The 17194-nt window shown below is 42.3% G+C and overlaps 2 protein-coding genes across 2 annotated transcripts; both read right to left on the minus strand.

Annotated features, from left to right (window-relative positions):
* Positions 1-12266: 12266 nt before the first annotated feature.
* On the minus strand, positions 12267-14545 carry LOC101310021. Its single transcript, XM_004297815.1, has 5 exons — positions 14279-14545; positions 13381-14230; positions 12840-13195; positions 12608-12781; positions 12267-12500 (listed from the first exon to the last, which is right to left on the minus strand). Exons 1-5 carry the CDS (start codon positions 14543-14545, stop codon positions 12267-12269), a joined length of 1881 nt encoding a protein of 626 aa, XP_004297863.1.
* A 1949-nt stretch (positions 14546-16494) lies between these two features.
* On the minus strand, positions 16495-17110 carry LOC101310312. The gene is made up of 2 exons (XM_004297816.1): positions 17054-17110; positions 16495-16983 (listed from the first exon to the last, which is right to left on the minus strand). The coding sequence occupies exons 1-2, from the start codon at positions 17108-17110 to the stop codon at positions 16495-16497; spliced, it is 546 nt and encodes a 181-aa protein (XP_004297864.1).
* Between the last annotated feature and the right edge of the window lie 84 nt (positions 17111-17194).

Consider the following 17194-nt stretch of genomic DNA (forward strand, 5'->3'; position numbering starts at 1 on the left):
TTCTGAAGTTTGGTATTTTGGCGGTTAATTAATGTAGAATCCGGCCGAAGGATTTAAGCCATTAATTTGTGGAAGGTTGAATTAGGGCTGCCGGTTTGTTCGGTGAAGTTTGGCCATTTTGAGTTAAGAATTGCGAAGTTGGGCAATGATGAGTGTGTGGGAGGCTCACGTTTAATTTTGCCCATTTTGTTTAAATATTTGATTTTTTTTTAAAAATGGGAAATTAATTATACATTTGGAAACAGGACGTGAGGAGGCTCAAGCAGAAGAGACCTCGAATCAACGTCAGGCTTAGGCCTAAAGTTTTGAGTGGACGTTTGTTTTAAATTATAAGCATGCGGTGATTTCATTTTTAAATGAATGATTTTATTGAATATCAATTTGTGGAATTGTTTATTTTCGTGAAGTTATTTTTGGAAGTAAATGCTCTTATTTTATGTTGTTAACTTCGCTATTTGGAAAGTTACCGGAAATGAGATTTTCGGTGTAGCCATATAGTTATTGCTTCTTTTGCAATTGGCAATTTTTATTATTTTTGAAGAGTTACCGAAAATGAGATTTTTGGTGAGTATGTATATATATATATCCATATTTGGATGATTATGAGAATATTATGTATATGAAGAAATGCTAGCTAACTATACGTGTTTTTCCACCATACTGAGGTCAAATTCTATTATGGTGCGACGTGAGCGTTAGACGCAATCGTCGTAGCCCTATATAAATATAATAATTTATACAGGGGATATGAGCGTATATATTTATACACCGTCTTTTCCACCATAATGAGGTAAAATGCCATTATGGTGCGATGTGAGCGTTAGACGCAAGCGTTGTAACCTTGTGTGAATTTTCTATTTGTCTTTGTTGTTTCAAGAAAATTCATACAAGGGATACGACGAGTGTAATACATACATATTTTATTTTAGCCTGAGAGGCTGTATTTTATTGAGCTTTGGAGACTGGCCGGAGCTAATCATGAAATTGCCAGTTTTCGGGTTGAGCGTTTTTAAGCTGTCGCATGCAGCATATTTTCTATGCAAATGTAAATTGGGAAAGCATAAATATTTTTCATTAAATTTATTTTTGTCCACTCACTCTAACGGTTTCAAATGTTTTCCTCTGGGCCTTTCGTTTTAAAAATGCCCAGCTTGCAGGTTAGCATTGACACGACCTACCCCGAATTTCACCCTGAAACCCGGAGTAAGTCATGCGGGGACCACCTCTAAGGAAAATTTACTGAAAAGATTGATAAAATCTCCCTTGAAAATGGACAACCGTAACTCAAAAATTTCAAATTACACTCTTAATACAACACGTCCAAACATCACATAATTATCCTTCAGAAATTCTAAACATAATATACAATAATCCCAAAGTATTCAGAGCTACTAGACACTAGCGGAAGTAAGAAAACACGAGTAGGTTAAACATGTAACCTACTGATGAAAACTAGCGGAAATGCGGGTGACTATGCCTCGCCTCCTACTAGATCCAACCCGAACTCTGCAGACTGGGCAATTTAAAACGAAGGGCCCAGGGGAAAACATTTAATAACGTTAGAGTGAGTGGACAAAAATAAAATAATAAATAAAATATTTATGTTTCCCCAAATTAATTTCTAAGGAAAAATCGAATGCATGCCGCAAGCAATAAAACTTTTATCTCATAAAATATCGAGCCTCTCAGACTCTATAATATATGTATGTATTTACACTTGTCCATACTCCCTATATAAATTCATGGGTCTATATAGGGCTACTACGCTCACGTCCAACGCTCACGTCACACCTTAATGCGATGCTACACTACGCCATTAAGGTGGACAGACGGGTGTATAAATATGTGTCCATACCCCCTATATGAATTAAACACTCAAATAGGGCTACTACGCTCACGTCTAATGGTCACGTCACACCATAATGCGGCTATATGCTACGCCATTAAGGTGGACAGACACATATGGCTAGCTAGCTTTAATATACAAAACGAGCCAAGGATCGTCGGTTTTGGTGGCCGGAGGAGGGAGCTCCGGCGAGAAGACAAATGGGCGTCCAAGGAGGATTTCCTCCAATCGGCGGGGCTGCAGCCCCGCTCACCAGCCCAGGAAGGCGACGGGGAGGACGACAGACCGTGCTGGAGTGGTGCGGCGTTCCTGCTTGACCGGACGACAGCGGCGAGTGGAGGTTTCCGGCGGAAGAAGAGAGAGAGCTCGGGAGTGGAAACCGGGTGGGAGAGAGGGAGAAAAAGAAAAGTGAGGGCTGGGTTTGGGCCTGTCCAACCCGGTCCATCACCTATATACTACCCAACTCTAAAAATAAAACACCCCGAAAAAATAATACCCGAATAAAAATTATCTTTTACTAGCTAAAATTTACCATTTTTACCGCCATCGCAATTCCTCCGCACACAATCGTCCCCGAAACCCCTCTAGGGACCAATTAAACTATTAACTGAATGACGGAGACGGTAAAATTCTTATTATAATCAAGCTAGTAAATAAGGTAAAAATATAAGGGTCGGGATGTGACAAGCATAGTTGAGGTCGGGCGTACATGGAGATGAGGCATAGTCATCATATAGCTTTCGGTTGTTAATTTATTATGTTTCCTTTCTTCCTGTTAGAGTTGCACTGAACCTATAAATGGTTGGATATGGGATTTGTGTAAATATTTAAATAATTTGGGAGATGTTGTGTTGGGGAGCATGAAGGCTCCAGGAGTAGAGGGTTCTAGATGGATTCTTTTGAAGTGTATGCAGGTATTATTAGGAAGGGTTGTCCATTTTCAAAGGAGGTTATGCCGATTTTTCGGTAAACTTTCCTTACAGGATTGACCGTCGGGATCGAGCCCTTAGCCTTGTCGGATCATGTTGAATTTTTGCCCATACATGTATTTTGTCATGATGGTCAGATCTGACGGTCCGATTTCCGTTTCTCAAGTTTGATCATCACAATCACAACATGCCTACTAATGTTGTATAACTTATTTAGCTAGTGTTAAGTAAATGTTTCGTTTCAAAAACAAACTATACGTCAAACCTTCAAACGCAAAAAAGTCGTGAAATAAGATATGACCAGAATGGTGAAATACTTCCACGGTTGAAAAATCACAGTATTCCGGTAAAGTTTCGGTGCCAATAGTTGCGGTCAATGCAATTTTTCATTCTTTCTCCCTATGAGTAGCCCTATCTTCGGTGGTTATTTTGCGTAAAATTTTTATACGAATTGTTGCGTCTTATCGATTTCAAACTATTTTCAGTTGAAGGTCCGGCCAAAATACGAAATTTAGACAGTCCAACGACCTTTTCCGTGCGTTTAGGGGTTTGACTTACGGGATTAACCGTCCGGATTGAGCCCTTAACCTTGTCGGATCAAGTTGAATTTTTGCCCATACATGTATTTTGCCATGATGGTCAGATCTGACGGTCGGATTTCTGTTTCTCAAGTTTGATCATCACAATCACAACATGCCTACTAATGTTGTATAGCTTGTTTACCAAGTGTTAAGTAAATGTTCCGTTTCAAAAACAAACTATACGTAGAACCTTCAAACGCAAAAAAGTCGTGAAATAAGATATGACCAAAATGGTGAAATACGTCTACGTTTGAAAAATCATGGTATTCTGGTAAAGTCTCGGTGCTGATAGTTGCGGTCAATACAATTTTCCATTCTTTCTCCCTATGGGTAGCCCTATCTTCGGTGGTTATTTTCTCCAAAATTATTATACGACTTGTTGCGTCTTATCGGTTTGAAACTATATTCAGTTGAAGGTCCGGCCAAAATACGTAATTTAGACGGTCACAATCACAATGTGCCGAATGTATAAAGTATTTAAGCCGACGAATTTCAAAGTTTTGCCGACGAATTTCAAAGTTTAGCCGACGAATTTAGACTCTTAGCCGACGAAATACAGACGAACCCTAGCGCGAGAACAGCCTCCACCGCGCGAATTCGAAACCCGAGCCTCCTCCGCCTCCTCGAGCCCTCTCCCGGTCGCCCTTTCCCTCACCCGGTCTCCCCTCTCCCTCTCCCTCCCTCCGGTCGACCTTCTCCCTCTCCCGGCCGCCCTCTCCCTCTCCCGGTCTCCCTCTCCCTCTCCTGCTCGCTCGGGCTCCGCTTGCGCCGGCTCTGCCTCCGCCTGCTCGTCACTCGCCAGGTGGTGCAATTCTCTGATTTTTATTTCAATATGTGCGTTTAGGGTTTCGAATTTAGGAATTTAGGGTTTTTATGCGCTATTGATATTGTGGATTGGTTTATGATGAATATATTGGTTTATGATGAATATATTGAGAATTTTGGTAATAATCCATCTATTGAATGTTATTGGTGTGAATGATTGAGTTGGTGTTTTGACAAAAATTTGCATTAATTTGATAGGACCAAATAAAAAACTATGATCGATGCCGATTGATTATGCAAGTTTTAATATATGGTTTTGTTGGAATATTGTGGATATTTTCGATGCCTATTGATTTTGTGTATGACCTACATGTGGTGTGTCGTTATTAAGTTTCAGAGCATCTCCAACAGCTTCTCCATAATTTCTCTATTATAGGGAAGCAAAAGTCAATGCTCCAAGTAATTTTTCTTCTACAACTCCAACAGATTCCCTATTTTGGAGATTTCAAGATGATTCCCCAAATCCTTCTATAAAATTTGGAGAATGCAACAGATTTGGGGAATTTGGGTTTCTCTTTCATCACATTCCTCATTTTGGAAAAAGTTTTAGGGAATCTGTTGGAGCAAAACACCCAAAATCTTCTCCAAATTTGAGAATTTCAAGAATTTGGGGAAGCTGTTGGAGATGCTCTCATGATTTTCTTTCTTAGCCTTAATTCAAATTAATATTTTAAACAGGATGAGCGGTAATTTTAAATCAACGAAGGGTTCGAAGGGCCAAATGTCCGAATCGTCTGAGGGAACCTCTAACAACCCTCAAACGTCGTTTGGGGCCTCATGACAGCCAAACGTGCGGCCCTTCTGGAGACGGTGCAGAGGCAGCCGGAGGTGCCCCCGTCATCGAGGCAGCCGCGCGTCCCTCATTCCTTGAGGCAGTTGTGGCCTCAGACCCAGACGGAGGCGTCTGTACCCCGTATGCCTGAGATACCCCGGGCTCCCACTCCGAGTCCTACTACTTCGGATGGTGGGTCATCTGGGGTAAAAATGCCGCCGCCTCATCTGTTCCTTCCGCGGATGATACCGGCCTTACCTGCAGTCGATGGCTTAGGGGCGCTGATTTGTCCACTGCCCTCGCCAGTGGCTTCATCAGCGGCGTACCGGTTCGTGCCTTTTGATACGCCTCTTATTTCCACGAGGGTATCATCATCGGCGACAGAGACAGAATCTGTCGCGCCCGCCGCATCGCCCTCAGGTAATGAAAGATGGTCGGTACCTCAGAGAGGATCGTCATCCGTACAGACGGGGATGGCAATATAGTATCGGGCGGGAAGTCGAGGACGTACTCCGGCCGCGTGGGAGCACTCATTAGGGACAGAGTCCCTCTGTTGTGGTCAGACTGGGGCGAGGTCCCGCAGGAGATTAAGGATATGGTCCACAACGCGATGTCGGTGAGTTTACAAAATGCCTCAATAATATTATGTATTACATTGTTGATTTTTCGAAAAACTAAACTAGTAAACGGTTAAATGCAGGTGTGGTTTAAGGTTCCCGAGCACCTGAAGAGCAGCTGAGCGGACATTGTGCATGGGGGAAGGTACGTTGGGAAGTTAATGAAAAAACAAAATTGTATGTGATATTAATAATATTTCTAATATTTTTGTTGTATCTGTAGGTACAAGGAGTGGAAGAACGAGTTGCGGACCCACAGGACTACGCACGGGAACGCACGTTCTGGTACCCCTGTTGAGTTCCAGTACAGGGAGTACGAGTGGCGTTGGCTTCTGACATCAGAATTCAACAACCCTCGTAAACACGTATTTAAAAAAATAATTAGTTAATTTGTCATTAAATACGTGCGTTTTTAAATATTTTACTAATAGTTTAATTTTTCTTTGAAGGCCGTTTCCCGGGCGAACGCTCAGAACCGGCAACGCAACACAAGGAACCATCGTGCCGGTTCTAGACCGTTCGCTGTCTTCATGGACAAGGCGGCCAGGGAACATCCAGAAGTCAATCAGTACGTCTATACGTACGAGAAGGCATATCTTGACGCCCAGGAGGATATTGTAAGTCATCTTACGTTTTTAAATTTTTAATTTTACTTATATATATGTCAAAATGTTAATTAATAATTTTTTCTTATCCAATTAGGCGAAGGTGAGGGAGGCTAGTGACGAGGTGATGAGTGCTATAGTGAGAGAGACATGGCCGGATACGCAGGAGGAAGAGATGTCCGAAGCCATGTCCCGGATCGACACTTCGGATTCGACGGTTGGGGCGAGGATCATGGGCACCGCCTTTCCACCGCGAGCAAACAACTTCTACTGTCGGGGTCTAGGAAAGGTGGGCGAGGGGGTCCTAAAGACCACTCCAGGATTTCAACGAAAGACAGCCTCGACCAGCAGCAGGACCACGACCACGACCACGACCACCAGGACGACTCAGCTAGAGTCGGAACTTCAGAGACTACGGGAACAGCAAGCTGCTCAAGCTGCCTATAATGCCTCCCAGGTAGCCTATAATGCCTCGCAGACAGCCTATAATGCCGCGCAGGTAGCCTATGTCGGTCTCACCGAGGTTACGAACAAGCAACTTTAACTTGTCGCTCAAACATTATTGATGCGCACCAATCTTTCTATTGCGTCTTGGGGCTATGCAATATTTGCATGCAGCTTTACTATTCATCTACGACCCACCATCATTGAATATTGTTGTACTACAGCTCATGACTGTATATCAGGATTGACACTAATTGCAATCCTTGAGCTCAAACATGATTGAAACGGATCTCCAATCTTTGAGCTTGGCTAGATGTTATTTCTAGGTGCCAAATCACAATGCCACTGCACACAATGATGGGTCATTTGAGATGAATAAGTTTAGGTTGGATATGAACCTCCACCTATAATCCGCTTATGTAGAAACCTTGTCAGGCGATCCCATTCACCTCCAAATTGCGGATTGTCACTTTGATGAGACAATATTCTTGCCGTTAGAGGGAGATAAGAACACAAGTGTTCAAGTGGAACGACATAAATTGTCGTGGTTTGTCCCCACTAAGTCTCATCTTGATCCCAAATGCTTAAAGTGTTAAAGTGACGAGATCACATGCTGCAAATATGTTTACAAGGATTGATGTCCTATCAAGAGGACATGACGCGACCAAAAGGAGTTGGTCTTGACGCCATCACCATGGATGGTGATATGGTGACGCCATATAGTGGCAAAATTGGTATCACAAGACTGTGTGGCTCCTCAAAAAGGAGGGAGGCCCTTAGTTTCGATACTTTATCGCACTAGGAAGTAAGCGAGTTTGGCACAACTTGATCCATTGATTAGTGACACTCAAATTCGTCTCATGAAGTCTGAATTGTGATTATAGTTGGGGGACGCCTCAATGTCAAATTCAATTCATATAGAGATCTCTAAAAGTATTACACTAGTGTACATGAGGACGTGGGATAATGAGTCTACTATCGAACCACCCTTCGTTGATAGATATCAACTTAGTTGATTGGCCTAATGGAAAGATGCGATTGAACATTAACAAAGAGATAGGTCATTGGGCAGGTGATGCCAACACCGCAAGCTAAACCCCATCAACTATGTCTTTGTTAGATAGCGTAGTGAGAACAAGAGTTTAAACTCACCTTATGGTGCAAGCTCTCACTAACACGCACTGGGATCGATTATGATGAGATATGTTCTCGTAATGGAAATCATTGCACTCCACTACTTTGTCAGTTTGGTAGTTTTCGAATAACTAAACATGCAGCCTATGAATGTGGTCATAATAACATCTCTACGGGATCAGAGATATGCATGAAGGCCTTGAATAGACTTCATTTACCCAAATCAAGTGGCTCCAGACCACAGGAGCGTCCATTTGCAAGAGAGGTTGAAATGCACATTAAGTAAATACTTGATTGGGAAGGGATATGGTGAATTATGCCTTTGTGTGTTGATTCCGGATTTACATGGACTCTTGATGAACCAAGAGATGCTGATATGTATCAACATCCGAAGTTAGAATGAAAAAGATCTTTGGAAGACACAGTCTCGATAAGGCACTCAATGACTATATTGATGATGATTTTCCATCAATCGGCTTAGGCGCTCTAACGAAAGTGAGGCCTACATATACTCCTATGATTAGTCAAAGTCTTTACTATAAAGAGAAATCCATTGTTTTGTCTAAGATAGATGACAAATTTGTGTTAAGAGACGCATCAATGCACTTGACACGATACGAAAGACATGACATCTTATTCGTTATGAAAAGTTGTAAAGCTAAGTGTAGCTATGCGCCCTGGCAATGTCAATGTAATGGCATTGACTCCTTTTTTCAATACATAATGGTATGAAAGGTTGAGGATTATTCTATCCCTACATAAGAAAGACACATCGAAAGCGAAATCAGAATCTGCCAAGTTTCGTAGGTCAAATTCCACGGGACCTACAAGAAATCTCACTCACTAGAAAATGGTGAAATTGATACCACTAGAAAGGTCTATGTGTATACTTTCTAGGGACATCAACCATTTGATCATACCTACCATATTTATTGAGTTATGGCCGTTTTCGTAAAGTAGGACGAATATGTCCGAGAATCTGATTTTGGCAAGACAGTCAACTTTGATGGGACTTTGTGAACAGCTCCTGATGTAATATATGGTTGGAAAGCTAAATGAGTCTAGTTTCCAAAACCGTTTACGGTTTGTTCATATGTATTTTCTAGAGGAAGTTACGGCTGTTCTAGTAACTGAAGGTCATGTTGCTAGGAAATCTGATTTCCTGCACGAACTTATGTTTTGAGTTCACAAGCGTCCTTCTCCTCAAGATCTAAGTGTAAAAGATCATGTTTGAGGATAATACGGCATGATCTAGTTAATCATTGCCCAATGCCACATTTAAAGACATGTTAAAGAGCATTAACATGCTAAGTTATCGAAACTTCCGTGATTAGTAAAAATCAGGAAGAGCTCTATGATTGATGTAAAAATCAGGGGGAGGTGCGAACTTCAGCTTCAGGGGGAGTCTAGCACGTGTATGTCATTATCAAATGTGAAGGGTGCGTCATGCTCTTTTTCTCCTACGATCAAGATTGAGTTTTTCTCCCACAGGGTTTTTGTTACTTGACGAGGTTTTTAATGAGACAACATATCAGCACCATTGGCATACCGGCGCACGGCACAAGGGGGAGTGTTCTAGGATATTCCATATGTGTGTCTTAGCCTTATGCCATCAGAATATGTAGTTAGAATAGGACTATGTATTCTTTATCATTACCATATATTGGTACTTTGTAATTTCCTATTTAAAGGGTTCCTATTAATAAATAAGATGATCATTCTCTTGTTATCTTTGTCTTTACAGCTTATACTTGATCAGTCTGATATTTTTACATTTAGATTAAATAATATTTTCTTACAAAATATCTGATGTGGTGTGTAGAAGCCTCTAGTGTAACTCCCCGGACCTTAATTGACCCGTTTACCGTCAGTTGGACCGTAAACGACTTCATTTTTATTTTTACCTTTTTCGAACTATTTAAAGCTCCAAAAGTTGACATTTTCCTTCGTCTAAAATATGAGAAAACTTCCAGTTGAAAATTGTGGAGGATGTTAAACTGAGTTCATGGACTCGTGGCACATCAAAATCGAAGTTCGTATGAAGAAGTTAAAGTCTAAGAACCAAAGTTTCTATATCGGAAGTGGTAGAATAAAAGGGGAAACTTAATTACGTGTATGTTTACACACGTAATTAGTACTCAAACAAGCGAATTAAGCTAGACCTCATGCCAATTAATATGTAATTAATCCATTTTTATTTATATTGTAGGAAATAAGGAGAGTTGCAGAAATGACAAGACCCGCCCCGAAAACACATAGTAAAACAGGTAAGTCTTGCGGGATCCATTCTTAAAAGAGTTTATACCGAAATTTCGGCATAATCTCCCCTAAAAATGGACAACCCAACCTGCGAGAATAGAACCAAGAGCACTTCAACTATATTAATCGACCACATCTCCTGGAGCCCTTCGCTCCCCATAACAAAATCCAAGTCATAACAGCACTTAACCAATTCAAACCCAATATTCAACTACAATATTTAAACACAAACACCAACCAAAGTTAAACTCCCTACTTGAGTCATAACCCTTAAAAATAACTCCAACTTAGTTTACATATCCCGATGGTCATCAGAGCACTACAAGAAGAAAATATAATACTACACATAGGTTAACAGGTAACCTACGGTCAGCAAGGTGCAGCGGGAAAACTATGCCTCAACTCCTAGTGAAACCGAACAGGAGCTCTGCAATTTGGGCATTTGAAAACAAAGTGCCCAGGGAAAAGCATTTAAAAACATTAGCGTGAGTGGACGAAAAATAAACTAATTAATAAGTATCCAAAAACATAATGATACTAAATCAAATTTTTATATGCTTTTCTATTTATACAGAATTCAAGAATTTTCATGCATACAAAAATTCACACTAGCCCCGCTAGTCATAAAGCAATAAGAAAAATAAATAGATTTCTCATACAATAAACTTTAAAAATAATAGACTAGCCCCGCTAGTCAAATTAACAACTCAAATAAAATATCATATATGGCCATATAAGTGAGTCTCTCAGACTCGGTTGCCTCCCAGGCATAGTACTCTCATACTCCCTGTACCTTCACGTCGAGTTGACGGATAGGGCACAGGGCTTGCGTGATGCCGCCGGCAAAATCACATCACCACTAGGGTGGAAAGGGCTTTCCTTAGAGGTGGTCCCCACATGATTTACTTCGGGTTTCAGGGTGAAATTCGGGGTGGGTCTTGACATTTATCCCTTCTACCAAAATTACTCAAAACCACCACCAAAACCGGCAGCAGTCACCGGCAGTGGCGGTCAACCACCACCACCAAATCAACTTCAACCAAAATTAACAAGGCGTACACCAAACTCTTCCTCTCATCAAGCATAACAATAATTATAACTAACACAAAACCAACAAATCAAAGGTTTGGCCGGAAAACACCTCACAAGCTCAAGAACACAAAACCCCCGATTTGCTATATACTCCCAATCGATCTCCTACCTTTAAGGGAAAGAATAACTAGCAAGAGTGAATCAAAACCCTACCTTTAGTTCCATGATTGGTGGCCGGAGGAAGAAATTCCGGCAAGAACAAGAAGCGGCGACGCGGCTTCTTCTAGGTCTTCCGGTGCTTTAACGCAGGCGAGATGGGGTCGGCTGCTACCCTAGGAAGGTCGAGCGATGTCCCAGCTGCCGAACGGGACCGGTGCGGCGGTCCGGCGTGACCAGACGGCGGCGATCCGTCAAGGAGATCGAACGGGGTCGGCAGGTAGGGGAGAGAGTAAGGTGAGGGCGGCTTGACTTTTCTGCTTTTCTTTTCTATCAAATAGGATAAGTCCCACTTAAAAAAACTAGCCCAAATATGGAAACTGTATTTATTTTAGCTACCCATTATTTATGAACTTCTATTCGAGTAATTAAAAAATCTATGAATTCGACTAAACCACCTATATATAAAAATAAAACAATTTTCCGAATTGATTTAGTATAAGTAAATTGGAAACCACGGTATAAAAATAATTACTGAGTTCGGGGTGTATCAATTCTCCCCTTCTTATAAAAATTTCGTCCTCGAAATTTCCATACCTGTCAATAAAAGAGGTGGGGATACTGCTGCCTCATCTGATCCTCACGTTCCCAAGTAACCTCCTCAACCTGATGACTTCTCGAAAGGACTTTAACAAGTCGAACCGTCTTATTTCTCAGCACTTTCTCTTTTTGATCCAAGATCTGAACCGGTTATTCTTCGTAGGTCAAATCCTTCTTTAAACTAATGGGTTGTTCTTGCAAGATATGAGACAGATCGGCTACATACTTACGGAGCATAGACACATGGAAAACATCATGGATCCTGGATAACTCTGGGGATAACCTCAAACGATAAGCTACTGGGCCAACCCGCTCCGTAATTTCATAAGGACCGATGTACCTTGGGCTAAGCTTTCCACGTTACCCAAACCGAATCACACCCTTCCAAGGGGACAACTTCAGGAATACCCAATCACCAACTTGAAATTCAAGGTCCCTCCTACGGTTATCTGCATAACTTTTCTTCCTACTCTGAGCTGCCTTGAGTCTTTGAATGTAACTTCTCACTCTTTGAATAGACCAGAATATCATCAATGAACACAATGACAAAACGGTCTAGATATGGGCGAAACACCCTATTCATCAAATCCATGAAAGCAACAGGTGCATTTGTCAACCCAAACGGCATCACCACAAACTCATAGTGACCATAGCGTGACCGAAAGGCAGTCTTGGCTATGTCAAAGTCTCTAATCCGCAACTGGTGATACCGGGACCTCAAGTCAATCTTAGAAAAGACTTTAGCACCCCTCAAAGATCAAACAAATCATTAATGCGGGGCAAAGGATACTAATTTTTCACAGTAACTTGATTCAACTTCCTATAATCAATGCACAATCTCATACTACCATCCTTCTTCCTTACAAACAACACTGGGGCACCCCAAGGAGACATACTAAGCCTTATGAAACCCTTGTCCACTAACTCCTGCAATTGAACTTTCAACTCCTTCAACTCCGTCGGGGCTATCCCGTAAGGTGCCTAAAAAATAGGGGATGTTTCCAGGGAGTAATTCAATGGTAAAATCTATCTCCCTTACAGGAGGTAAGTCAGGCAACTCCACAGGAAAAACGTCAGGGAACTCCTTGACTACAAGAATATCTTCAACCTTAAGAACTCCCATACTAGTATCCACAACATGAACCAAATATGCCTGACAACCCCTATTCAGCAATTTACCTGCCGTGACTGCTGAAATCAAGCAAGATGGCAAAATATTCCGCTCTCCACAAAACGTAATCTCCGGCTTCCCCGGACTTCGGAACACTACAGTTTTCTGGAAACAATCGACCAAAGCCTGATGTGCCTCTAAGAAATCCATCCCCAAAATCACATCAAAATCAACCATCTCTAACGGAATTAAATTTGCCTCCAAGTTATAGCCCTCAACCAGAACTTCACAAGACCTAAATACCCAATCAATTTCAAACACATCACCCGAAGGCAAAGACACATACCATTCCCCCGGGAGAGGAGATGAGGGCACATTAGTATGAAGTGCAAATCTACTAGACATAAAAGAATAAGTAGCTCCCGGATCGATCAAAGTAAATGCAGGCTGGCCAAAAATAACAACGTACCAATGATAACCTCGGGCGAGGTGCGACCCTCCTGAAATGTCATGGCATGAACTCTAGCCTGAGTGGTAGGGCGTCCTCTCTGACCTCTACCCTGCTGGGGACCGCCTCTAACTGCTGAACTAGCACGTGAGCCACTGCTAGAAGCATCAACTGAAGTCTGACCTGCAGTCTGGTAAAATGTAGGCGCGACTCTATGAGTCAAATAGGGACAATCTCTCTTAAAGTGACATGGTTCGCCACACTTGAAACACCCAACTGGTTGATATTGTCCAAACTGACCTGACTGACTACTGTGGGCTCCCCTACTACCACTCATACCACCCCTAAACTGACTAAAGGGGCGTCTGCCTGCAGATCCCCCAGCAAATCTGCGGCTACCTCTGAGCCTAGATCGGGCTGAATGACCAGATGTGCTACTACGTCCACTACCCACAGAAGATCCGGAACCGGATGTAGATGCCGCTCTCTTTGACGGCCCCTGACTAGGGCCACCAAGGTCTCGGGGTCGGCTACCCATCTGTGAGGTCTCAATATTTAAAGCTGCCCCAACTGCATCATTAAATCTCGGATACAACACCGCTTGCATCTTTTCCTCATACTCACCCCCAAGTCCCCGAACAAACCTGTATATCTTATCATGCTCGTCCCGTACCAAGTCAGGAACATGATGAGCTCTAGCAAGGAAATGCTGCTCAAACTCCAAGACGGACATATCTCCCTTCTGTAAATTCATAAACTGATCCTGCATCCTATGGAGATGAGCTCGACTACAGTAACGATCATTGAAATGGGCCTTGAACTCATCCCAAGCCATGAGAGAAGCATCCCCATAATCTCTAGAAATGCCAACCTACCAATGCCATGCAGGGCCATGCAACCATTGCACTGCCACGATTACCTTACGGTCATCAGGAACATTTAACCTAGTAAACACTCTCTCCATATTTTCAATCCACTCCTGGGCCTCGATGGGATCCTTGGCTGTAGAAAACTTCTCATCACCATTATCCTTGGCCCTCTTAATGCTAAAATCAGGCGGGGGCTGAGGGTTCATTGCTGTAAAAAACTGATTAACAATCTGGTCAAACGCTCCCAGCATACCCTCTTGTGCATTCATGTCATCCCCCACAGGAGGAGCTCTTTGTGCTCGGTGTCTAGGAGGCATAGTACCTGAGATAAACATAGATTAGAAATTCACACATGGGCAATCTAGTATTAAACTAGATGTCATGAATCCAACAGGAAGAGGAACCTAATGCTCTGATACCAACTGACAAGACCCGCCCCGAAAACACATAGTAAAACAGGCAAGTCTTGCGGGATCCACTCTTAAAAGAGATTATACCGAAATTTCGGCATAATCTCCCCTAAAAATGGACAACCCAACCTGCGAGAATAGAACTAAGAGCACTTCAACTATATTAATCGACCACATCTCCTGGAGCCCTTCGCTCCCCATAACAAAATCCAAGTCATAACAGCACTTAACCAATTCAAACCCAATATTCAACTACAATATTTAAACACAAACACCAACCAAAGTTAAACTCCCTACTTCGGTCATAACCCTTAAAAATAACTCCAACTTAGTTTACATATCCCGATGGTCATCAGAGCACTACAAGAAGAAAATATAATACTACACATAGGTTAACACGTAACCTACGGTCAGCAAGGTGCAGCGGGAAAACTATGCCTCAACTCCTAAGTGAAACCGAACAGGAGCTCTGCAATTTGGACATTTGAAAACAAAGTGCCCAGGGAAAAGCATTTAAAAACATTAGCGTGAGTGGACGAAAAATAAACTAATTAATAAGTATCCAAAAACATAATGATACTAAATCAAATTTTTATATGCTTTTCTATTTATACAGAATTCAAGAATTTTCATGCATACAAAAATTCACACTAGCCCCGCTACTCATAAAGCAATAAGAAAAATAAATAGATTTCTCATACAATAAACTTTAAAAATAATAGACTAGCCCCGCTAGTCAAATTAACAACTCAAATAAAATATCATATATGGCCATATAAGTGAGTCTCTCAGACTCGGTTGCCTCCCAGGCATAGTACTCCCATACTCCCTGTACCTTCACGTCGAGTTGACGGATAGGGCACAGGGCTTGCGTGATGCCGCCGGCAAAATCACATCACCACTAGAGTGGAAAGGGCTTTCCTTAAAGGTGGTCCCCGCAGGATTTACTTCGGGTTTCAGGGTGAAATTCGGGGTGGGTCTTGACATTTATCCCTTCTACCAAAATTACTCAAAACCACCACCAAAACCGGTAGCAATCACCGGCAGTGGCGGTCAACCGCCACCACCAAATCAACTTCAACCAAAATTAACAAGGCATACACCAAACTCTTCCTCTCATCAAGCATAACAATAATTATAACTAACACAAAACCAACAAATCAAAGGTTTGGCCGGAAAACACCTCACAAGCTCAAGAACACAAAACCCCCGATTTGCTATATACTCCCAATCGATCTCCTACCTTTAGGGGAAAGAATAACCAGCAAGAGGGCATCAAAACCCTACCTTTAGTTCCCTGATTGGTGGCCGGAGGAAGAAATTCCGGCAAGAACAAGAAGCGGCGACGCGGATTCTTCTAGGTCTTCCGGCGCTTTAACGCCGGCGAGATGGGGTCGGCTGCTACCCTAGGAAGGTCGAGCGATGTCCCAGCTGCCGAACGGGACCGGTGCGCCGGTCCGGCGTGACCAGACAGTGGCGATCCGTCAAGGGAGATCGAACGGGGTCGGGAGGTCGGGGAGAGAGTAAGGTGAGGGTGGCTTGACTTTTTTGCTTTTCTTTTCTATCAAAATAGGATAAGTCCCACTTAAAAAAACTAGCCCAAATATGGAAACTGTTTTTATTTTAGCTACCCATTATTTATGAACTTCTATTCGAGTAATTAAAAAATCTATGAATTCGACTAAACCACCTATATATAAAAATAAAACAATTTTCCGAATTGATTTAGTATAAGTAAATTGGAAACCACGGTATAAAAATAATTACTGAGTTCGGGGTGTATCAATTCTCCCCTCCTTATAAAAATTTCGTCCTCGAAATTTCCATACCTGTCAATAAAAGAGGTGGGGATACTGCTACCTCATCTGATCCTCAGGTTCCCAAGTAGCCTCCTCAACCTGATGACTTCTCGAAAGGACTTTAACAAGTCGAACCGTCTTATTTCTCAGCACTTTCTCTTTTTGATCCAAGATCTGAACCGGTTCTTCGTAGGTCAAATCCTTCTTTAAACTAATGGGTTGTTCTTGCAAGATATGAGACGGATCGGCTACATACTTACGGAGCATAGACACATGGAAAACATCATGGATCTTGGATAACTCTGGGGATAACCTCAAACGATAAGCTACTGGGCCAACCCGCTCCGTAATTTCATAAGGACCGATGTAACTTGGGCTAAGCTTTCCACGTTTCCCAAACCGAATCACACCCTTCCAAGGGGACAATTTCAGGAATACCCAATCACCAACCTGAAATTCAAGGTCCCTCCTACGGTTATCTGCATAACTTTTCTGCCTACTCTGAGCTGCCTTGAGTCTATCTCTGAAATTTCTGCCTACATATGTCTACTGAGATTTGAACCCATAACCTCAAAGTTGTTAGTTAAACACCTTAACCAATCAAGCCACGACTCACCTCAAACGGGCAGCATATCCCTTTAGTCCATGTCCACGTGCTTGTTGACAACCCCATTTCCTTTCTCTTTCAGCCAATCAGAGGCTGACACGTGACAGCTCACACCCCTCACCCAATTCAGCCAACACACCGAGACCTCTA

Source organism: Fragaria vesca, linkage group LG4 (genome assembly GCF_000184155.1).
Source record: "Fragaria vesca subsp. vesca linkage group LG4, FraVesHawaii_1.0, whole genome shotgun sequence".
Classification (NCBI taxonomy): domain Eukaryota; kingdom Viridiplantae; phylum Streptophyta; class Magnoliopsida; order Rosales; family Rosaceae; genus Fragaria; species Fragaria vesca.

Bases quoted from the DNA above. Each gene is read 5' to 3' on its own strand.
- LOC101310312 (XM_004297816.1), bottom strand. From the start codon at position 17,110: ATGGGGTTGTCAACAAGCACGTGGACATGGACTAAAGGGATATGCTGC. The intron at 16,984-17,053 runs GTGAGTCGTGGC...AAATCTCAGTAG, and splicing joins GGATATGCTGCCCGTTTGAG to ACATATGTAGGCAGAAATTT.
- LOC101310021 (XM_004297815.1), bottom strand. From the start codon at position 14,545: ATGCCTCCTAGACACCGAGCACAAAGAGCTCCTCCTGTGGGGGATGAC. The intron at 12,782-12,839 runs GTAAGGGAGATA...CCTATTTTTTAG, and splicing joins AGTTGCCTGACTTACCTCCT to GCACCTTACGGGATAGCCCC. The intron at 12,501-12,607 runs GTTACTGTGAAA...CGGTATCACCAG, and splicing joins ATTATAGGAAGTTGAATCAA to TTGCGGATTAGAGACTTTGA.